Raw genomic sequence first — 24,809 nt, 5'->3', positions numbered from 1 at the left:
TCACCCACCCAACCACTCACCCACCCACTCACTCACCCACCCACCCACTCACCCACCCACTCACCCACCCAAACCACTCACCCACTCACTCACTCACCCACCCACTCACCCACCCACTCACCCACCCAACCACTCACCCACCCACTCACTCACCCACCCACCCACTCACCCACCCTCTCACTCAACCACCCACTCACCCACTCACTCACCCACCCAACCACTCACCCACCTACCCACTCACCCACCCACTCACACACCCACTCACCAACACACTCACGCACCTACCCAACCACTCACCCACCCACTCACCCACCCAACCACTCACCCACCCACTCACCCACCCACTCACTCACACACCCACTCACCCACTCAATCACACACCCACCCACCCACTCACCCACCCACTCACACACCAGCCCACCCACCCACTCACCCACCCTCTCACTCACCCACCCACTCACCCACCCACTCACACACCCACTAACCCACCCACTCACCCACCCACTCACCAACCCACTCACCCACCTACCCAACCACTCACCCACCCACTCACCCACCCAACCACTCACCCACCCACTCACTCACCCACCCACTCACACACCCACCCACCCACTCACCCACCCTCTCACTCAACCACCCACTCACTCTCTCACACACCCAACCAACCACTCACCCACCCACTCACACACCCACCCACTCACCCACCCAACCACTCACCCACCCACTCACTCACCCACCCACTCACACACCCACCCACCCACTCACCCACCCTCTCACTCAACCACCTACTCACTCTCTCACACACCCAACCAACCACTCACCCACCCACTCACACACCCACCCACTCACACACCCAACCAACCACTCACCTACCCACTCACCCACCCACCCACCCACTCACCCACCCACCCTCTCACTCCCCACCCACCTCTCTCATCTCGATGGTGAAGGTGGAGGAGAGTGGCTGGATGTCGTCGTCCACACCGATGCGAGTGAAGATCTGATCAGCGATCCTCACGCAGGCAAAGTCGGCTGGCACGAAGCAACCTGAAGCAGTGGTAGCACCCAAACACTCACTCACTTACTTACTCACCTACTCACTCACTCAAACACTCACTCACTCACTTACTCACCTACTCACTCACTCAAACACTCACTCACTTACTTACTCACCTACTCACTCACTCAAACACTCACTCACTTACTTACTCACCTACTCACTCAATCACTCAAACACTCACTCACTCACTTACTCACCTACTCACTCACTCAAACACTCACTCACTTACTTACTCACCTACTCACTCACCAACTCACTCACTCACTCACCCACCCACTCACTCACCAACTCACCCACTCACTCACCAACCAACTCACTCACCAACTCACCCACCCACTCACCAACTCACTCACTCACTCACCCACCCACTCACTCACTCACCAACTCACCCCCCCACCCACTCACCGATCTGTGCCATCACCTGGCAGAGTGCCACCTGTCTCAGCAGCGTGGACTTGCCGCTGTTGTTGGGCCCCGTGACAATGAGGAAGTTGGAGGCGTCCGACAGGAAGACGTCGTTAGGCACCAGCGGCCAGCCCAGCACCCGCTCCAGGATGGGGTGGCGAGCCCCTTTGAGGGCCAGCGTGTCAGAGAATTCCGGACGGACTGCAGCTCACCACAGACAGTGGGGGGGAGGTCACGGGAGGTCACGGGGGTGAAGGTCATGGGGGTGGAGGTCAAGGGGGGGAGGTCACGGGGGGGAGGTCATGGGGGGGAGGAGTCAAGGGGGGAGGTCGCGGGGTAGAGGTCACAGGGCGGAGGTCACGGGGGCGGAGGTCATGGTGGCGGAGGTCACATGGGGAGGTCACAGGGGTGAAGGTCACGGGGGCGGAGGTCACGGGGGCGGAGGTCACGGGGGGAGGTCACGGGGGGTGAAGGCCACTCACTCACTCATCCACTCACCCACTCACTCACTCCCTCACTCACTCACTCACCCACCCACTCACTCACCCACCCACCCACTCACTCACTCCCTCACTCACCCACTCACCCACTCACTCACTCACTCACCCACCCACCCACTCACTCACTCCCTCACTCACCCACTTACCCACTCACTCACCCACCCACCCACCCACTCACTCACTCACCCACCCACCCACTCACTCACTCACTCACCCACCCACCCACTCACTCACTCACTCACCCACCCACCTACTCACCCACTCACCCACTCACTCACCCACCGACTCACTCACCCACCCATCCACTCACCCACTCACTCACCCACTCACTCACCCACCCACCCACCGCGTACCGGACTTGGTGAGCGTGGTGCGGTGAGCAAATGCCAGCAGCATGTCCACCATGGACACTGCGTCAGCAAGCTTGTAGAGACACACAATGTCCTCCCGGATCTCCGCAAACAGCTTAGACAACACCCTGGGCACGGAGACAGAGCGGGGGTCACCCTCCCCCCCCCCCAAAGGGTGTTGTGTAAAGAGTAGTGTACAGTAGTGTATAGTGTGCATAGTGTAGTGTACAGTAGAGTATAGTGTAGTGTATAGTGTAGTGCATAGTGTAGTGTAGTAGTGTACAGTAGTGTATAGTGTAGTGTATAGTGTAATGTATAGTGTAGTGTAGTAGTGTACAGTACTGTATAGTGTAGTGTATAGTAGTATAGTGTAGTGTATAGTGTAGTGTATACTGTAGTGTATCGTGTATAGTGTAGTGCATAGTGTAGTGTATAGTGTAGTGTACAGTAGTGTATAGTGTAGTGTATAGTGTAGTGCATAGTGTAGTGTACAGTAGAGTATAATGTAGGGTATAGTGTAGTGAAGAGTGTAGTGTATAGTGTAGTGTATAGTGTAGTGCATAGTAGTGTATAGTGTAGTGTATAGTGTAGTGTATAGTGTAGTGTAGTAGTGTACAGTAGTGTATAGTAGTGTATAGTGTAGTGCATAGTGTAATGTATAGTGTAGTGTATAGTAGTGTATAGTGTAGTGTATAGTGTAGTGCATAGTGTAATGTATAGTGTAGTGTATAGTGTAGTGTAGTAGTGTACAGTAGTGTATAGTGTAGTGTATAGTGTAGTGTATAGTGTAGTGTATAGTAGTGTATAATGTAGTGTATAGTGTATAGTGTAGTGTATAGTGTAGTGCATAGTGTAGTGTATAGTAGTGTATAGTGTAGTGTATAGTGTAGTGTATATTGTAGTGTATAGTGTAGTGTATAGTGTAGTGTATAGTAGTGTAGTGTATAGTGTAGTGTATGGTGTAGTGTATAGTGTAGTGTATAGAAGTGTAGTGTATAGTGTAGTGTATAGTAGTGTAGTGTATATTGCAGTGTATATTGTAGTGTGTAGTAGTGTAGAGTATAGTGTAGTGTATAGTAGTGTAGTGTATAGTGTAGTGTATAGTGTAGTGTAGTGTATAGTGTAGTGTATAGTGTAGTGTATAGTAGTGTATAGTGTAGTGTATAGTGTAGTGTATAGTAATGTATAGTGTAGTGTATAGTGTAGTGTATAGTAGTGTATAATGTAGTGTATAGTGTAGTGTATAGTAGTATAGTGTAGTGTATAGTGTAGTGTATAGTAGTGTATAGTGTAGTGTATAGTGTAGTGTGTAGTGTAGTGTATAGTGTAGTGTATAGTGTAGTGTATAGTAGTGCAGGGCATAGCCAGGGGGTTCCTCTGCAACCCCCACAGGTAGAAGCGGCAGTGAGTCAAGGAACAGATGGAGATTAGTCCACCACACTCTGCCTGGGGCAGGGGTGTTCCCTCACACGTTGGACATGAGGTAGATCTCCTCCACGGCCTCTTGGCTGCGGCAGTTCAGCCTCATGAGGTCCATGGTGGTGTAGCTGAGAAGGTTCCCACGTTTGCTCACCTGGTGAGTGAGGGGTGTTGAGTGGTGAGTGAGGGGTGGTGAGTGGTGAGTGAGGGGTGTGGTGAGTGGTGAGTGAGGGGTGGTGAGGGGTGGTGAGTGGTGAGTGAGGGGTGGTGAGTGGTGAGTGAGGGGTGGTGAGTGGTGAGTGAGGGGTGGTGAGTGGTGAGTGAGGGGTGGTGAGTGGTGAGTGAGGGGTGGTGAGTGGTGAGTGGTGAGTGAGGGTGGTGAGTGGTGAGTGAGGGGTGGTGAGTGGTGAGTGAGGGGTGGTGAGTGGTGAGTGAGGGGTGGTGAGTGGTGAGTGGTGAGTGAGGGTGGTGAGTGGTGAGTGAGGGTGGTGAGTGGTGAGTGGTGGGGTGAGTGGTGGTGATTGGTGAGTGGGGGGTGGTGAGTGATGAGTGAGTGGTGGTGAGTGGTGAGTGAGGGGTGGTGAGTGGTGAGTGATGAGTGAGTGGTGAGTGAGGGGTGGTGAGTGGTGAGTGAGGGTTGGTGAGTGGTGAGTGAGGGGTGTGGTGAGTGGTGAGTGAGGGTGGTGAGTGGTGAGTGAGGGGTGGTGAGTGGTGAGTGAGGGGTGGTGAGGGGTGAGTGAGGGGTGTGGTGAGTGGTGGGGTGAGGGGTGAGACTCACACGTAGACACATAGACTCACACATAGACTCACACATAAACACATAGACTCACACATAGACACATAGACTCACACATAGACTCACACATAGACTCACACATAGACACATAGACTCACACATAGACTCATAGACTCACACATAGACACATAGACTCACACATAGACTCACACGTAGACACACACATAGACTCACACATAGACACATAGACTCACACATAGACTCATAGACTCACACATAGACACATAGACTCACACATAGACTCATAGACTCACACATAGACACATAGACTCACACATAGACTCACACATAGACTCACACATAGACACATAGACTCACACATAGACTCATAGACTCACACATAGACACATAGACTCACACATAGACTCACACGTAGACACACACATAGACACATAGACTCACACATAGACACATAGACTCACAGATAGACTCACACACAGATACACATAGACTCACACATAAACACATAGACCCACACATAGACACATAGACTCACACATAGACTCACATATAGACTCACACGTAGACACATAGACTCAAACATAGACTCATAGACCCACACATAGACTCACACGTAGACACATAGACTCACACATAGACACACACATAGACACATAGACTCACACATAGACACATAGACTCATACATAGACACAGACCCACACGTAGACACATAGACTCACACATAGCCTCACACCTAGACACATAGACTCACACGTAGACACAGACTCACACATAGTCTCACACCTAGACACATAGACTCACACATAGACTCACACATAGACACAGACTCACACATAGACACAGACTCACACTTAGACACATAGACTCACACATAGACACAGACTCACACCTATACACATAGACACACCTAGACACAGACTCACACCTATACACATAGACTCACACATAGACTCTGCGCCTATGAGTGGTGAGTCTGTGAGTGGTGAGTCTATGAGTGGTGAGTCTGAGTCTCTGTGTGATGAGTCTATGGGTCTCTGCGTGGTGAGTCTGTGGGTCTCTATGTGATGAGTTTATGGGTCTCTGCATGGTGAGTCTATGGGTCTCTGTGTGATGAGTCTCTGGGTCTCTGTGTGATGAGTCTATGGGTCTCTGTGTGATGAGTCTATGGGTCTCTGTGTGAGTCTATGAGTCTCTGTGTGGTGAGTCTGTGGGTCTCTGTGCGATGAGTCTATGGGTCTCTGTGCAATGAGTCTATGGGTCTCTGTGTGATGAGTCTATGGGTCTCTGTGTGATGAGTCTATGGGTCTTTGTGTGATGAGTCTATGGGTCTCTATGTGATGAGTCTATGAGTCTCTGTGTGGTGAGTCTGTGGGCTCTGTGCGATGAGTCTATGGGTTTCTGTGCGATGAGTCTATGGGTCTCTGTGCGATGAGTCTATGAGTCTGTGTGGTGAGTCTGTGAGTCTCTGTGTGGTGAATCTGTGAGTCTCTGTGCGTTGACCTTGATGAAGACCTCTGGCAGACGCTGTTCGGGCTGCAGGGAGTGAGCGGACGTCTGGATGTAAAAGCCACGCACGGCGCTGTAGCTCATGGACATGGGCAGGTTGTGAATCTCGGAGAGCTGTTTGATGATCTCTGGGAGAGAGAGAATGGGCAGGTTGTGAATCTCGGAGAGCTGTTTAATGATCTCTGGGAGAGAGAGAATGGGCAGGTTGTGAATCACGGAGAGCTGTTTGATGATCTCTGGGAGAGAGAGAATGGGCAGGTTGTGAATCACGGAGAGCTGTTTGATGATCTCTGAGAGAGAGAATGGGCAGGATGTGAATCACGGAGAGCTGTTTGATGATCTCTGGGAGAGAGAATGGGCAGGTTGTGAATCACGGAGAGCTGTTTGATGATCTCTGAGAGACAGAATGGGCAGGTTGTGAATCACGGAGAGCTGTTTGATGATCTCTGGGAGAGAGAGAATGGGCAGGTTGTGAATCTCGGAGAGCTGTTTGATGATATCTGGGAGAGAGAGAATGGGCAGGTTGTGAATCTCGGAGAGCTGTTTGATGATCTCTGAGAGAGAGAATGGGCAGGTTGTGAATCTCGGAGAGCTGTTTGATGATCTCTGAGAGAGAGAATGGGCAGGTTGTGAATCTCGGAGAGCTGTTTGATGATCTCTGGGAGAGAGAGAATGGGCAGGTTGTGAATCACGGAGAGCTGTTTGTTGATCTCTGGGAGAGAGAGAATGGGCAGGTTGTGAATCACAGAGAGCTGTTTGATGATCTCTGGGAGAGAGAGAGTGGGCAGGTTGTGAATCACGGAGAGCTGTTTGTTGGTCTCTGAGAGAGAGAGATTGGGCAGGGGAGAGAGGGGGAAGAGTGGGGGAGAAAGGAGGAGAGGGGGGGGGAGATGATGGTGGAACCCACGACCTCCTGCGTACCAGGCGAGGTAGTTGACATCTCGCAGCCACCGTGATGATGACGATGATGAGAGAGACACGCAAACTCCAAACGTACAGCAGCAGGCGGTAGAGAGAGAGGAAGAGAGAGATACAAAGACGGCCGGGGAGGGCTACGGGTGGGTCAGCCGTGCCGTGCCTTCGATGTCTCCGACGGCCTCGGAGAGGATGCGCCGAGCGAGGTCCAGGAAGCCGTTGAGGCCGGGGCGCACGACGTGGCAGCGCCGTGTCCTGGCCGAGAGGAGGTTGCCCTTGCGGAAGGGCAAATCGTCGGTCAGCACCGTGCGCAGCTTGGCCAGGATCGCAGGGAACCTGGCACGGGGACAGCGGGGGAGGAGACGCGGTGGGGGTTGTGGTGTCGCCGCCGCCATCGACGCCGCCACCGTCGCCGACAACAACAACGACAACGGCAACCGCCGTTCACCACTAAGTGGCGGTGACGTCACCACGACGCTTGTGCCAGGCCATGTGCACTTCGAGGCCACGTGAAGTGTTGAACGCACGCTGGCACGAAGGTCACGGGGCAGACCCAGGTGCCAGGGGGGGACTGAGTGAGATGAGTGGCTGATGCACCACCTGTGCCTCCTACTTTGCCAACCCGCTGTGCTTTAGCCACCCGGCGCTCCGCTCGTTGTTGTGAGCATCGCTCCTCCGCCCTCCGTTGTTGTTGGAGGGCGACTGCCTCCAACTGCCCAGTAGCGTCCTTCATGAGCCTCCTCCACAGAGGCCGATCCTGACACCGCTGGTACCAGTCATCGGCAAGTCCACTCAGCTCTACGTACTCCTGTACCACGTCACTCCATCTCTTCTCTAGCCCGTGCCTCCTGTACCACACCACTCCATCTCTTCTCTAGCCCCCTTGATCGGCTGAACAAAAGCTGTTTCGGCATGTGATCGCTGGGCATGCGGGCTGCATGACCCAGCCAACGCAGTGTTGCCTGCCGGAGGAGCTCACTGATGGGACTTTGTCCAGATCTTTCAAGGATTTGTGAGCTCCTCACACAATCCAGCCTGGTTAAACCCAGGATGGATCGTAGACAGGCCAGCCTAAATGTTTCTAACCAGCAAAGATGTTCCATTAGGGGGGTCCACGTTTCACAAGCATAGAGAAGGGAGGGAATGACTGTGGCCGAGAAGACCTGAAGCTTAGTGCGGAGCGACAGACCAGGTAGCTTCCACACAGCGTTACGCAACCGATGAAAATATAATGCCGCTTGACCGATTCCGAGTGCTGTTAAACCGGAGCCGGTCATGAGCACACTGCCCAGGTATGGGTAACTCTCCACTCTCCCCACAACTATCCCATCACCAATTGGAAGTTGTGGGGGTGGAGTGTCCGATGGCAGAAAATACCCAGGCAAGTGCTTAGTTTCAGTGGGTAAGGCTCCACTTCTTAGTGGCAAGCTCCTGGTTCAGCAGCAGCGCCTCCAACTCCTCCTCTGAGTGAGCAGCAATTCCCAGATCATCGGCATACATTACATGGTTGAACAATCGGGAGCCATCCCTTGACCGCACCCGGGCATCGATCAGCCTCCCATTCTATCTGTACCAGATGGGAATTCCTCCGGTACAGCTACTGAAGGCTTCACGAACTACGTGGTCAAAATAGATGTTTAATAATGTGGGAGCCAGAGGACATCCCTGTCGCACCCCAAGGTGTACAGGGAATGGCTCCGACTCCCGGCCACGTAGTTTTGCCTGGGCCCGCTCACTATCATGAAGGTCCTTAATGATCATGAGCAGAGGGTCAGGGACTTCGAAAGCACGAAGAACAACCCAGAGCCCAGGCCTACTGATGGTGTCATAGGCCTTGACCAGGTCAATAAAGCGGAGATGTAGGTCTTGTTGGAATTCCCTACACCTATACTATACTGTAGACAGAAAATATGACATGTTGCAGGAACGCCTTTTCCTGAAACCGCATTGGGGTTCCGCATGCCTCTCCTAAGCGTGCCTTGAAAGGCGATGTTGAATAATCCTTGCCAGGACCTTTCCCGGCACACTGAGGAGTGAGATACCCCTGTAGTTGTTACAGTCTGTGCGGTCCCCTTACTACAAAGAGGGGGACCACCAGGGCATTCTTCCAATCCTGCGGAACCCATCCAGTGGTCCAGACTGTTGTTATGATGTCATGTAGGGCAGTTTGTGAACAAACGCCACCCTCCCTCAGCATTTTGCTTGGGAGATCGTCTCTGCCCGGTGCCTTTCCTGGTCTCAGACTCTGGATCGCCTTCAGTACTTCCTCAACAGATGGCACCTCAGCCAGCTACTCAAGGGGGTGACTTCTTCCAATATTTGAGGCACCGCAGCCTCAGTAGTGTCATCCCCACTTTGGCCCACGATGTTTTCCAGGTTGAGGGATTTTCCCTCCCCCAGGACCTCACAGAAATGCTCAGCAGATATGCAAACCTGTTCCTCGGGGTCGGAGATTGGATCACTGTTCTTTCCCCTAATGATGGTAATAGGTGTGGCGCTGCTGGTTATATTTTTTATGGAGTTAAAGAGCGATTTGTGATCGCGGGCCATTGAGGCAGACTCCATCTCCTCAGCAACCCGCGACCACCACCCATCCTTGCAGCGCCTCACGGCTCTCCAAACCTCCGAGCGAAGGTTGCGGTAAGCCTCCTCATTCTCCGACGTGGGATGCTGTAGGCTATGAGAGTGGGCCTGTCGCTTTTTCTCAGCCAGCCTGAACACCTCCTCTGTCAGCCAAGGTCTCTGGGGAGGTCTGGACCGTGTACCCAAAGCAGCCATTGCAGCTGCATGAGCCACAGTTCTAAATCTCGCCCATTGTCCCTCGACATCAGGAGGAGTGGGGGACGATGCCAACCCCAGCCGCACTGAGACCAGGCCACTATGAGTTTGAATGGGGTCCTGGGTGTACACCCACTACCGGAGTGGAAGAATGGCAGGCGCATCTTACAGATGACTAGTCAATGGTCAGTGGGCAGATCAGTACCACGGAAGGTCCTGGTGTCAAGGACATGGGCCCGCATCCGCTGTTCCGTCACTATAACATCCAGTAGATGGCCTTGCTTAGACCTGGCATGCATCCATGATGTTGTGTGGATGCGCCGATGCCGGAACAGCGTGTTGGTAATTATAAGCCCATGGGCTGCACAAAAATCTAGCTGCCTCCTGCCGTTGTTATTGAACGGATCTGGCTCATGCCTTCCAATCACTCCAGACCAGGTGCCAGCATCATGACCAACTCGGGCATTGAAGTCACCCAACAAGATGACTCTATCCCGAGGGTCCACTTTAGCTAGCACCTGTGACAGGAGGTTATAGGAGGCATCTGACTCATCGGCCTTGCCTACATCCCTCCACGGATGTTCATCTTCGGTGGGGGCATAAGTAACCACGACCACTACTCCTCACCTCCGGTTGATGGGAAGGCGAGCCCAAAGTAGCCTGGGGACTACAGCTTCCCACACCTTACCGCCACGCTCCCACGCCCCCTTCATTCTTTTGTTTAGAAGAAGAGCCACTCCCTGTTGTTTGGCAGTCTCCTCCCCTGAGTAGAAGACTGTCCACCCCTCACGGTGGCAGGAGCCAGAGCCGGTCCACCGGACCTCCTGATTACAACAGAGATCCAGGCGGTACCGGTCCAGCTCCCAACAGAGAAGTGGCAACCTCTCCTGCGCAGTGAGCATTCGAACATTCTACGAGGCCATCCGTAGTGGCTTTTCGTTGTTAAAGGAGGAGCCCCGAGGGGAAGGATTCAGTCTCCTGACTCCGCCAAATAGTGTTTGGCCAGGAGACGTCATAGATGCCTATCCCCCCGGGGCCTCTGGCACAAGCTTATTAATTACATTTTTCATTCATGGTTTGGTGATAATTAATTGAACGTGGATGGGTTACCAGCCCCTCGCACCCATCCAGAGCCCCCAATTGGCCGCTGTGGTGGCTACAAACGTCATGAAGGGAAAAGCCAAAAATCTAAATAGGCACCTCCCCCCATGGCACTGCCCACCACAGCGTTGCCATCCAGCACCAAAGAGGAGGTAGGGGGTTGTTTTTGCCACCGTCACAACCCCCACCATCACCACCATCACCCTCACTACCGTCACCACCACCACTATCACCACCACCCCCACCACCACCCACACCACCACCCCCACTACCACCACCGTCACCACCGTCACCACCGTCACCACCACCCCCACCACCACCCCCACCACCAGCACCACCACTACCACCGTCACCACCATCACCCCCACCACCACAACCACCCCCACCACCACCCACACCACCACCCCCACCTCCACCCCCACCACCACCACCACTGTCACCACCCCCACCATCACCACCACCTCCTCCACCACCCCCACCCACACCACCACCACCACCTCTTCCTCCACCACCATCACAAACCACCACCACCCCCACCACCACCCATCCCCCACCACCGTCACCACAGTCACCACCATCACCACCACCACCACCCCCACCACCACCACCAGCCTGGTCTCCTCGTCACCTGCAGTCCAACAGGGAGCTCTGGTAGGCTGTCAGCAGTGGAGTCTTGCAGGGGCTAAGCGCTCGCTGGGAACACAGCAGGGGAGAGATAGGTGAGGGTGACACCTGCACCTGTCACTCACCACTCACCACCTCACCACTCAACTCACCTCACCCTTCACTCAACACTCACCCACCCCTCACCAACCCCTCACCTCACCACTCACCACCTCACCACTCACCACCTCACCACTCACCACCTCACCACTCACCCCACCACCCACCTCACCACGCACCACCTCACCACTCTCCTCACCACTCAACTCACCTCACCCTTCACTCAACACTCACCCACCCCTCACCAACCCCTCACCTCACCACTCACCACCTCACCACTCACCTCACCACCCACCTCACCACTCACCTCACCACGCACCTCACCACTCACCTCACCACTCACCTCACCACTCACCTCACCACCCACCTCACCACTCACCTCACTACTCACCTCACCACTCACCTCACCACCCAACTCACCACGCACCACCTCACCACTCACCTCACCACCCAACTCACCACGCACCACCTCACCACCCAACTCACCACGCACCACCTCACCACTCAACTCACCTCACCCTTCACTCAACACTCACCCACCCCTCACCAACCCCTCACCTCACCACTCACCTCACCTGCCACTCACCCTACCTGTGGGTGTTGTGGAGGCACCCCCAGTGGCAGCTGTCTCTGTGTGTGAGTCTGCTGTTGCCTAGGGGCACCCCCAGTGGCAGCTGTCTCTGTGTGTGTCTGCTGTGGCCTAGGGGCACCCCCAGTGGCAGCTGTCTCTGTGTGTGAGTCTGCTGCTGCCTAGGGGCACCCCCAGTGGCAGCTGTCTCTGTGTGTGAGTCTGCTGTGGCTTAGGGGCACCCCCAGTGGCAGCTGTCTCTGTGTGTGAGTCTGCTGTTGCCAGGGGCACCCCCAGTGGCAGCTTAATGATAATGATAGTGATGATAGTGATGATAGGGATTAACGATAATTAGTGATGACAGTGATTAATAATAATTAGTGATGATAGTGATTAACAATAATTAGTGATGATAGTGATTAACAATAATTAGTGATGATAGTGATTAACAATAATTAGTGATGATAGTGATTAACAATAATTAGTGATGATAGTGATTAACAATAATTTGTGATGACAGTGATTAATAATAATAATTAGTGATGATAGTGATCAACAATAATTAGTGATGATAGTGATCAACAATAATTAGTGATGATAGTGATTAACAATAATTCGTGATGATAGTGATTAACAATAATTAGTGATGACAGTGATCAATAATAATTAGTGATGATAGTGATCAACAATAATTAGTGATGACAGTGATCAACAATAATTAGTGATGATAGTGATTAACAATAATTAGTGATGATAGTGATTAACAATAATTAGTGATGATAGTGATTAATAATAATTAGTGATGATAGTGATTAACAATAATTAGTGATGATAGTGATTAATAATAATTAGTGATGATAGTGATTAATGATAATTAGTGATGATAGTGATCAACAATAATTAGTGGTGATAGTGATCAATAATAATTAGTGATGATAGTGATTAACAATCATTAGTGATGATAGTGATTAACGATAATTAGTGATGACAGTGATTAACAATAATTAGTGATGATAGTGATCAACAATAATTAGTGGTGATAGTGATCAATAATAATTAGTGATGATAGTGATTAACAATCATTAGTGATGATAGTGATTAACGATAATTAGTGATGACAGTGATTAACAATAATTAGTGATGATAGTGATTAACAATAATTAGTGATGACAGTGATTAATAATAATTAGTGATGATAGTGATTAATAATAATTTGTGATGACAGTGATTAACGATTAGTGATGATAGTGATTAATAATAATTAGTGATGATAGTGATTAACAATAATTAGTGATGACAGTGATCAATAATAATTAGGGATGATAGTGATTAATAATAATTAGTGATGATAGTGATCAACAATAATTAGTAATGATAGTGATTAACAATAATTAGTGATGATAGTGATTAACAATAATTAGTGATGATAGTGATTAACAATAATTAGTGATGATAGTGATTAATAATAATTGGTGATGATAGTGATTAACAATAATTAGTGATGACAGTGATCAATAATAATTTGTGATGATAGTGATTAACAATAATTAGTGATGATAGTGATTAATAATAATTAGTGATGATAGTGATTAACAATAATTAGTGATGATAGTGATTAACAATAATTAGTGATGATAGTGATTAGCGATAATTAGTGATGATGGGTGATCAACAATAATTAGTGATGACAGTGATCAATAATAATTAGTGATGACAGTGATCAACAATAATTAGCGATGATAGTGATTAACAATAATTAGTGATGATAGTGATTAACAATAATTAGTGATGATAGTGATTAACAATAATTAGTGATGACAGTGATTAATGATAACTAGTGATCATAGCGATGAACAATAATTAGTGATGACAGTGATCTTGGGCAGGCGATGTAACCTGCAGTGGAGACACCAACTCCAGGACATGCTTGAGGTGGATGGCGTAGTTGATCTTAGACTCAGCAGTTCTCAACTGGAACAGGGTAGATGGATAGACAGATACATAGATAGATACATTTTGATTTAAAGCTTTTGTGACTGCAGGGATTAATATTCTTGGTTCTTTCGGTAAAGTCACCACGTAGAAAGGGAAACTATAAAATAATAAAAATATAAAACAATAAAATTATCACGAAGTTTCGACTGCAACACGAGCAATCATCATCAAGGTGTGAAAACCACAGCAAGAAAATGTTATTCTTTTATATTTATATTATTTCCCTTCTACGTGACTTTACCGAATATAGATAGATACATGTAGAGATAAATATAGACAAATAAATAGATCACTAAATAGCCTCTCTCTCTACATCACGGGTGGGGAACCTTTTTTCTACCAAGGGCCATTTGGATATTTACAACATCATTCGCGGGCCATACAAAATTGATCAACTTAAAAATTAGCCCGTTATATCTGGTCAAACGTTTAATTAACTCGCCCCTAATGTGATGGCCTGGAACTGCTTCTCTTTGGCGAGGCGTTTGGTGATGTTAGCCGGTATTGACGATGTTGTTGCTACTCACAACTGCTCTTCCAGGATTGCTCTACCTAGATTTATTGAATTTCGAGTCCCGCCTGCGGTTGCCTTGGCAGGGCCAGAGGCTGGACGTTCCCCACCCCTGTTTAACGTGATGAAGGGGTACTGTGTGGTGCTGAGCGAGGTGATGCTGATGATGATTAAAGTGATCATCTCACCGTCTCTGTCTTAGGGATTTGAATCAGCATTGAGAGCAGGTGGTCTACATCCAGAAACTGACTGATAGCTGCACACACATACACACAGACATCACACATATACACACAGACACACACACACAGACATACACAACAACAACAACCGCCATTCGCCACTAAGTGGCGGTGACGTCACCACGACGCTTGTGCCAGGCCATGTGCACCTTGAGGCCACGTGAAGTGTCGAACGCCCACCGGCAGGAGGTCACGGGGCAGACCCAGGTGCCACGGGTCGACTGACTGAGATGACTGGCTGATGCACCACCTGTGCCCCCTACTGTGCCAACCTGCTGTGCTTTAGCCACCCGGCGCTCCGCTCATTGTTGTGAGCGTCGCTCCTCCGCCCTCCGTTGTTGTTGGAGGGCGACTGCCTCCAACTGCCCAGTAGCGTCCTTCACGAGCCTCCTCCACAGAGGCCGATCTTGACACCGCTGGTACCAGTCATCGGCAAGTCCACTCAGCTCCACGTCCTCCTGTACCACATCACTCCATCTCTTATCTAGCACAAGCAGCATCCGTTTAGCCCCCTCGATCCGGCCGAACAAAATCTGTTTGGGCATGTGGTGATTGGGCATGCGGGCTACATGGCCCAGCCAACGCAGTCTTGCCTGCCGGAGGAGCTCACCGATGGGACTTTGTCCAGATTTTTCGAGGATTTGTGAGCTCCTTACACAATCCAGCCTGGTTAAACCCAGGATTGATCGTAGGCAGGCCAGCCTAAATATTTCTAACCGGCGAAGATGTTCCATTTGGGGGGTCCACGTTTCACAAGCGTAGAGAAGGGAGGGAAGACCCAAAGCTTCGTGCGGAGCGACAGACCAGGTAACTTCCACACAGCGTTACGCAACCGATGAAAAGACATTGCCGCTCGACTGATTCGGAGTGCGATCTTTGCTGTTAAACCGGAGCCGGTCATGAGCGCACTGCCCAGGTATGGGAAACTCTCCACTCGCTCCACAACTGCCCCATCACCCACCCACCCACTCACCCACCCACATACCCACTCACCCACCCACGCAACCACTCACTCACCCACTCACCCACCCACCCACTCACTCACCCACTCACGCACTCACTCACCCACTCACGCACCCACTCACCCGCCCACCCACATACCCACCCACCCACTCAGCCACCCACCCACCAACCCACCCACCCACCGGCCTGCACTCTATAGAAGTTGTCTTCCTGCATCAGCTCATCCACACAGTCGAGACGGCCTCTGAGCGTCTCTTCGTCCACCAGCGGCTCGTGGATGTTGGCTCTGAGCCGGCGCGCTCCTCCACGCGTCCTCGTGTAGTTGAGCACCCCGAATAGCGAGTGGGAGCTCCTGGGTGCACGCTCGCACGCACACACACACACACACGCACACACACGGGTGGAGGAGGGTCACACACACACACACACCAACACACACCCACACACACTCATACCACACTCGCACCCACACATACACGCACACACACCAACACACACACACACTACCACACTCGCACCCACACACACCCCCACACACACCAACACACACCAACACACACACTAACACACACACACCAACACAAACCACAAAACAACAACAACAACCGCCATTCGCCACTAAGTGGCGGTGACATCACCACGACGCTTGTGCCAGGCTATGTGCACCCTGAGGCCACGTGAAGTGTCGAACACCCGCTGGCAGGAGGTCACGGGGCAGACCCAGGTGCCACAGGTCGACTGACTGAGATGACTGGCTGATGCACCACCTGTGCCCCCTACTGTGGCAACCTGCTGTGCTTTAGCCACCCGGCGCTCCGCTCGTTGTTGTGAGCGTCGCTCCTCCGCCCTCCGTTGTTGTTGGAGGCCGACTGCCTCCAACTGCCCAGTAGCGTCCTTCACGAGCCTCCTACACAGAGGCCGATCTTGACACCACTGGTACCAGTCATCGGCAAGTCCACTCAGCTCCACGTCCTCCTGTACCACATCACTCCATCTCTTCTCTAGCCCGATCCGCACCCATTTAGCCCCCTCAATCCGGCCAAACAAAAGCTGTTTCGGCATGCGGTGGCTGGGCATGCGGGTTGCATGACCTATCCGAGGGGCCACTCTATCCCGAGGGGCCACTTTAGCCAGCACCTGTGACAGGAGGTCATAGAAGGCATCTGACTCATCGGCTTTGCCTGCATCCCTCCACGGATGTTCATCTTCGGTGGGGGCATAAGTAACCACGACCACCATTCCTCGCCTCGGGTTGATGGGAAGGCGAGCCCAAAGTAGCCTGGGGCTTACAGCTTCCCACACCTCACCGCCACGCTCCCACGCCCCCTTCATTCTTTTGTTCAAAAGAAGAACCACTCCCTGTTGTTTGGCAGTTTGCTGCCCCGAGTAGAGGACTGTCCACCCCTCATGGTGGCAGGAGCCAGAGCCGGTCCACCGGACCTCCTGAATGCCACATAGATCCAGGCGGTACCGGTCCAGCTCCCGACAGAGGAGTGGCAGGCTCTCCTCCGCAGTGAGCGTTCGAACATTCCACGTGGCCACCCGTAGTGGTTTTTCGTTGTTTCTGGAGGAGCCCCGAGGGTAGATATTCAATCTCCTGGCTCCACACACAACCACACACACCACACACACCCACACACCCACACACCCACACCACACCAACACCCACACACACACACCACACACACCAACACACACACCAACACACACACACCAACACACAGAAGGGGGAGTGGCTATCCCCGCTAGCGAGGGAGGAGGAGGAGGAGGCATCGTCTACCGAGGGTCGTGGGAGTTGCGCAGCAGCTCCAGGTTGGCGGCCGTGGTGCCGTCGATCATGGCGGTGCGCTCACTGCCGCAGAAGGAGACGCGCACGGAGGCCGGGGCGAGCACCACGCCCTGGATGAACTCCACATACTGCAGCAGCGCCGCCAGCGAAGCCAGGCAGTAGTATCTGGGGGTGGTGGGCAGGGGCGAGGGTGAGTGGGAGGGTGAGAGGGGGGTGGGTGAGTGGATGGGTGAGTGGGTGGATGAGTGGATGGGTGAGTGGATGGGTGGGTGGGTGAGTGAGTGGGTAACCCTAACCCTAACCACTCCATCTCTTCTCTAGCCCGTACCGTGCCCGTTTAGCCCCCTCGATGCGGCCGAACAAAAGCTGTTTGGGCATGCGGTGGCTGGGCATGCGGGCTACATGGCCCAGCCAACGCAGCCTTACCTGCCGGAGGAGCTCACCGGTGAGCTCCTCATCCACTCACCCACACACTCACCCATAGACCCACACACTCACCCACACACTCACCCACACACTCACCCACACACTCACCCACACAATCACCCACAAACTCACCCACTCACCCACATACCCACACACTCACCCACACACTCACTCACCCACTCACCCACCCACTCACCCACCCACACACACACCCATAGACCCACACACTCACTCACCCACCCACTCACCCACACACACCCACACACTCACCCACACACACCCACTCACTTCCCCTGCACGTCCATGAGCACGGTGGCCATGTGGGGCACGCAGAGCCTTCGCACGGCGTCCATGCCCCGCTCCTCGTTGAAGTATTTCCTCAGCACCGTGGTCACGTGGGCCTCCTGCACACGCACTCACCACGAGGTGGCAGCACCCACTGTGGTGCGTCTGTGGGTCTCTGTGTGATGAGTCTATCGGTCTCTGTGTGGTGAGTCTATGGGTCTCTGTGTGGTGAGTCTGTGGGTCTCTGTGTGATGAGTCTATGGGTCTCTATGTGATGAGTCTATGGGTCTCTGTGTGATGAGTCTGTGGGTCTCTGTGTGATGAGTCTATGGGTCTCTGTGTGATGAGTCTATGGGTCTCTGCGTGATGAGTCTATGGGTCTCTGCGTGATGAGTCTATAGGTCTCTGTGTGGTCTGTGGGTCTCTGTGTGGTGAGTCTATAGGTCTGTATGTGATGAGTCTATGGGTCTCTGCGTGGTGAGTCTATGGGTCTCTGTGTGATGCGTCTGTGGGTCTCTGTGTGGTGAGTCTATGGGTCTGTATGTGATGAGTCTATGGGTCTCTGCGTGGTGAGTCTATGGGACTCTATGTGGTGAGTCTATGGGTCTCTGTGTGGTGAGTCTATGGGTCTCTGTGTGGTGAGTCTAGGAGTCTCTGTGTGATGAGTCTATGGCTCTCTGTGTGATGAGTCTATGGGTCTCTGTGTGATGAGTTTATAGGTCTCTTTGTGATGAGTCTATGGGTCTCTGCGTGATGAGTCTATGGGTCTCTGTGTGGTGAGTCTATGGGTCTCTGTGTGGTGAGTCTATGGCTCTCTGTGTGATGAGTCTATGGGTCTCTGTGTGATGAGTCTATGGGTCTGTATGTGATGAGTCTATGGGTCTCTGCGTGATGAGTCTAGGAGTCTCCGTGTGCTGAGTCTATAGGTCTCTGTGTGATGAGTCTATGGGTCTCTGTGTGATGAGTCTATGGGTCTCTGTGTGATGAGTCTATGGCTCTCTGTGTGATGAGTCTATGGCTCTCTGTGTGATGAGTCTATGGGTATCTGTGTGATGAGTCTATGGCTCTCTGTCTGATAAGTCTAGGAGTCTCTGTGTGATGAGTCTAGGAGTCTCCGCGTGGTGAGTAGTGGCGATGCCGTCCGTGCGTGCTCACAGGGAAGTAGTCCCTCAGCAGGGTGAACATTTTGCTGGCGTTTGGGTTGCAGGCCGTGTGGGGCATCACCACCTCCAGTGGGCGTAGCACCTGCAGCTTGGTGATCGCCTGAACAAGCAGCAGCAGCAGCAGCGCCAGCAACGAGAACAACAGGCTGAGGTGCAGCAGGAGGAAGTCACGGGACAGACCCAGGTGCAGTGGGTTGACTGCTGTGCCAGGCTAGGTGCACCAAGAGGAGGTCACGGGACAGACCCAGGTGCAGTGGGTTGACTGCTGTGCCAGGCTAGGTGCACCAGGAGGAGGTCACGGGACAGGCCCAGGTGCAGTGGGTTGACTGCTGTGCCAGGCTAGGTGCACCAGGAGGAGGTCACGGGACAGGCCCAGGTGCAGTGGGTTGACTGCTGTGCCAGGCTAGGTGCACCAGGAGGAGGTCACGGGACAGACCCAGGTGCAGTGGGTTGACTGCTGTGCCAGGCTAGGTGCACCAGGAGGAGGTCACGGGATAGACCCAGGTGCAGTGCGTTGACTCCTGTGCCAGGCTAGGTGCACCAGGAGGAGGTCACGGGACAGATCCAGGTGCAGTGCGTTGACTCCTGTGCCAGGCTAGGTGCACCAGCAGGAGGTCACGGGACAGACCCAGGTGCAGTGGATTGACTGCTGTGCCAGGCTAGGTGCACCAGGAGGAGGTCACGGGACAGACACAGGTGCAGTGGGTTGACTGCTGTGCCAAGCTAGGTGCATGAGGTAAGGTAAAATAAAAAAAACTAGTGTTTAATAGTTTAAGACTAACCTAACCTGTCAATGTATATATACTGCATACCGTCAGAATAACGACACGCACACATTGGCACGTAGCTACTTACGTGGCTATGGGGCCCCGCACTTTCAAGGGCCCCGCGCTAAACGCTTTCAAGCAATCAATTCCGGTTCGGTGATTCCGCTCTCTTACCAGAGTTCGAAACCGCCCTTCAGCTTTTACGAACGGCCGAGTGTGTTGAAGGTTCAGTTTCAGTTTTCAGTTTATTTTGGGTATAGTCCTGTGAGCCATCCGGCTCTTGAATCGGAGTGCAACCGCAACAAACCAACAAAAACACGAGCAAGAAAAGCATCAAATTTTGACTTAAAGCTTCCGTGACTGCAGTGGTTCATATTCTTAGCTCTTTCGGTAAAGTCACGTTAAAGGGAAATAATAAAATAATAAGCACAGAGACAATTTAAACCGAGAAGATGGATTCTGGCTTAGCAATCATTGGAAGGATTTGATAAACCATTTCAGGTCTTAATTGATTGTTCACGCTTACGGTGGCATTTAGACAGCATACATTAATTTTTCGTCTCCCCCCTCCTCTTTTCAGAACATAGATGGACTCGTCCTTCTAAATAAACTGTCAAATCGCTGCCCGTGGTGCTAACGTTTTATAAATAAATAAATGCACCCTTTAAAAATAAATACATAAATGCAAACCGACACACCTGATGACGACTGTTTGTGTTATGGTCGAAACGTCGTGAGAATTTTTATTGTTTTATATATATTTTATTATTTTATTGTTTCCCTTCAACGCGACTTTACCGAAAGAGCTAGGAATATTAATTACTGCAGTCACGAAAGCTTTAAATCAAAACAACCACAGCCACAAGCAAACTTAGGTTAGAGATGCGTCGCATTATCCGGCCGTACGGCAAGTGACAAAAATGACAATCGCTATACCGCACAGGTGAAGAATGTGCGTGTTTTAGTTTTTAATTCAGGGCCCGCTTCATAACACGCACTGCACGGGGGGGGGGGGGGGGGGCCCTTTATGTTCATGCACGGAGAGAGAAGGAGGCTGACCTTGACGTAGGGCTGGCTGTCGGGGAACTGACACAGGACCAGCTCGGGGCAGCGCAGGTCGATGCTGGCCAGGCCGACCTCGCCCCGAGCGATACCTCGGCCCTCTGCCAACGCCACCACCACCGACCTCGCCTCCACCTCCTCCTCCTCGTCGTCGTCGCCGGCGTCGGCGTCGTCAGTCGTGGAGAACGAGGTCGCTGCGGGGCCACAAGAGAGACGAGGTGCTGCCTCCTGTCGTGAGTCGATGAACGGTGGTGAGTCTACGGGTCTCTGTGTGAGTCTATGGGTCTCTGTGTGAGTCTACGGGTCTCTGTGTGAGTCTACGGGGCTCTGTGTGTGAGTCTACGGGTCTCTGTGTGAGTCTATGGGTCTCTGTGTGTGAGTCTACGGGTCTCTGTGTGAGTCTATGGGTCTCTGTGTGTGAGTCTACGGGTCTCTGTCTGAGTCTATGGGTTTTTGTGTCAGTCTATGGGTCTCTGTGTGAGTCTATGGGTCTCTGTGTGATTCTACGGGTCTCTGTGTGAGTCTATGGGTCTCTGTGTGAGTCTACGGGTCTCTGTGTGAGTCTATGGGTCTCTGTGTGAGTCTACGGGTCTCTGTGTGAGTCTATGAAGGGTGGTGAGTCTATGGGTCTCTGTGTGAGTCTATGGGTCTCTGTGTGAGTTTACGGGTCTCTGTGTGAGTCTATGTGTCTCTGTGTGAGTCTATGGGTCTCTGTGCGAGTCTACGGGTCTCTGTGTGAGTCTATGAAGGGTGGTGAGTCTATGGGTCTCTGTGTGAGTATATGGGTCTCTGTGTGAGTTTACGGGTCTCTGTGTGAGTCTATGTGTCTCTGTGTGAGTCTATGGGTCTCTGTGCGAGTCTACGGGTCTCTGTGTGAGTCTATGAAGGGTGGTGAGTCTATGGGTTTCTGTGTGAGTCTATGGGTCTCTGTGTGAGTCTACAGGTATCTGTGTGAGTCTATGGGTTTCTGTGTGAGTCTATGGGTCTCTGTGTGAGTCTATGGGTCTCTGTGCGAGTCTACGGGTCTCTGTGTGAGTCTATGAAGGGTGGTGAGTCTATGGGTCTCTGTGTGAGTCTATGGGTCTCTGTGTGAGTTTACGGGTCTCTGTGTGAGTCTATGTGTCTCAGTGTGAGTCTATGGGTCTCTGTGCGAGTCTACGGGTCTCTGTGTGAGTCTATGAAGGGTGGTGAGTCTATGGGTTTCTGTGTGAGTCTATGGGTCTCTGTGTGAGTCTACAGGTATCTGTGTGAGTCTATGGGTTTCTGTGTGAGTCTATGGGTCTCTGTGTGAGTCTATGGGTCTCTGTGCGAGTCTACGGGTCTCTGTGTGAGTCTATGAAGGGTGGTGAGTCTATGGGTTTCTGTGTGAGTCTGTGGGTCTCTGTGTGAGTCTATGGGTTTCTGTGTGAGTCTACGGGTCTCTGTGTGAGTCTACGGGACTCTGTGTGAGTCTACCGGTGGACGTGGTGGCCCTGCTGCTGCTGCCGGGCGCATGCCTCTGGCGTTGCCGCCGCGAGCTGCCCGGCGCTGCACGGAACCGGGAAGCGGGGAGGGGCACCCGCGGGGCCCAGGAGGAGAAGCCTGGCATCACCATGGTGGGAGCATCACCGCAGCCGCCACCGCCACCACCGCCGCCGCGGGCCCTGCCGCCGCCGCTGGTGGTTGTGGCGGTGTCGGCGTTGCCGCTCCGGTCGGCCCAACCCGACTCTGGGAACAAGAGAAACGGGGGGGCGGCGGACGGAGACTTAATTAAAGCGATCCGTTTTCTTTGAGGCTTCTCACGCTCTCGGCCCTGTTCTAACGTGGCACGTGGGGAGTGCGATGGCGTCCCCAGTGGACGCGGGCCCCAGAAGACCGACATCGTTCAAGAGAGAGGCTTCACCAAAAACAGAAGCGAGAGAGCTTGCATACTTCGACAGCTGGCGAGGAACGACGCCTCCCTCTCGTCTCCCACCCACCAACCCCAGCGAGGTCTTCTGCAAAAATCCTGTTCGGCAGGATTAACGGTGCTCCCCTTTGACAAGACCCTAGCGGAGGGTGCGAGCTGATTTTTGAAAGGGGGGGGGGGGGGTGGAGAGGCTGCGTAGGGCCACACCTTCGCTCGACGCAATATCACAGAACGGTGCCCGGAATGGAAAGCCGTGGGCTTGTTGGGGCCTTAACACTCCACAGGGAGCGGAGAGCAGCGAGAGGCAATCTGTTCCTTAAAACTGCCGTGACCGCAGGAATTCGTGTTGTTGAGTTATTTCGGCAAAAACTCACGTAGGTACGAAAACATTTTAATGGATCACGACGTTTGGATCGCGACACAAGCAACCGTCACCAGGTGTGAAACGAACACAGAAGGTGGACCGCCGACGTAGGAGCTGACGTAGGAGCAGTCCACGTGACCTCACCGAAAGAACCAAAGGATAAGGAGCAAGAGGATCCAAAGTACGGTAATCCGTCAACATCAAAATAATCCGCGGAGAGGCGTCATCCCCCTCAGGGGCGGAGCCAGGATTTTCAGCCCGGGGTGACATTCAACAAATGTTAACTTCAAAAATGATTAGAGATTTCGATTTAAAGCTTTCGTGACTGCAAGGATTCATCTTCTTTGGTTCTTGCGGTAAAGTCACCACGTAGAATGAGAATAAAATAATAAAACAATAAAATTCTCACGACGTTTCGGCCACAACACAAGTGGCTTTCTTCAGGTTTAAAGGGACAGACCTGTTTGGACGACAGGTGGCCTGAAGAAGGCCACCTGCGTTGCGGCCGAAATGTCGTGAGAATTTTATTGTTTTATTTTATTATTTTATTCTCATTCTACGTGGTGGTGACTTTACCGAAAGAACCAAAGAAGATGATTAGAGAGTCAGGCTTGTTGAACCAGACGCCATCGGTTTGGCGACACGCTCTGACGGTGCAGTTACACGAAGTCCGCCAGACCAAGTGTCGTGCACTTACACGCACAATGTTTCAGATTTTTCGATTTTTTATTTTTTTTCAGGGGTGACAATTGTCTAACCCTGTCACCCCCCCCCGCCCCCTGGCTCCGCCGCTGATTGCCCTCCTGCACTCTCTCCGACCTTGCATCCTGGAGTGGCGTGCCGCGGGCGTGGAGCTGAGCAAAGACGAGGAGGCGGAGGAGGTGGTGGTGCTGTGTAGCTTGGCTCTGGTCTTTGTGCGCCGGGGAGGAGAATCCAGCAGTAGGCCAAACGAGTACTTGGGACCCTTCGTGGACATCCTGCAACCAAGCCTGGGGGTGAGCGAGATGTTGACTACCTCACCTGGTATACAGCAAGACGTCGTGTGTTCCACCACCATCATCATCATCACGGTGGCTAGGAGATGTTGACTACCTCGCCTGGTATACAGCAGGGGGTTGTGGGTTCCACCATCATCATCATCACGGTGGCTAGGAGATGTTGACTACCTCGCCTGGTATACAGCAGGAGGTCGTGGGTTCCACCACCAACATCATCATCACGGTGGCTAGGAGATGTTGACTACCTCACCTGGTATACAGCAGGTCGTGGG

The 24,809-nt window shown here is 52.3% G+C and overlaps 1 protein-coding gene across 1 annotated transcript in view; it reads right to left on the bottom strand.

Annotated features, from left to right (window-relative positions):
• Nucleotides 1-24,809, bottom strand: part of LOC116937257 (mutS protein homolog 4-like) — a 31,084-nt gene that overhangs the window by 4,424 nt on the left and 1,851 nt on the right. Inside the window, exons 2-17 of the mRNA XM_076059954.1 lie at nt 24,359-24,516; nt 22,743-22,994; nt 21,285-21,481; nt 19,451-19,558; nt 18,299-18,414; nt 17,576-17,749; nt 15,978-16,147; nt 14,779-14,846; nt 13,981-14,055; nt 11,422-11,486; nt 7,073-7,250; nt 5,994-6,122; nt 3,785-3,888; nt 2,319-2,443; nt 1,466-1,666; nt 929-1,047 (exon numbers count right to left, since the gene is read on the bottom strand). Coding sequence (XP_075916069.1) covers nt 929-1,047; nt 1,466-1,666; nt 2,319-2,443; nt 3,785-3,888; nt 5,994-6,122; nt 7,073-7,250; nt 11,422-11,486; nt 13,981-14,055; nt 14,779-14,846; nt 15,978-16,147; nt 17,576-17,749; nt 18,299-18,414; nt 19,451-19,558; nt 21,285-21,481; nt 22,743-22,994; nt 24,359-24,516 — 2,239 coding nt within the window. The remainder of the gene's footprint in view (nt 1-928; nt 1,048-1,465; nt 1,667-2,318; nt 2,444-3,784; nt 3,889-5,993; nt 6,123-7,072; nt 7,251-11,421; nt 11,487-13,980; nt 14,056-14,778; nt 14,847-15,977; nt 16,148-17,575; nt 17,750-18,298; nt 18,415-19,450; nt 19,559-21,284; nt 21,482-22,742; nt 22,995-24,358; nt 24,517-24,809) is intronic.

Source organism: Petromyzon marinus, unplaced genomic scaffold (assembly GCF_048934315.1).
Source record: "Petromyzon marinus isolate PM22_M1 ecotype Great Lakes invasive population unplaced genomic scaffold, UKy_Petmar_22M1.pri1.0 PM_G_Scaffold_14, whole genome shotgun sequence".
Taxonomy (NCBI): Eukaryota; Metazoa; Chordata; class Hyperoartia; order Petromyzontiformes; family Petromyzontidae; genus Petromyzon; species Petromyzon marinus.
The sequence above is the reverse complement of the archived record's forward strand: the minus strand, read 5'-3'. Positions and strand labels throughout refer to the sequence as shown.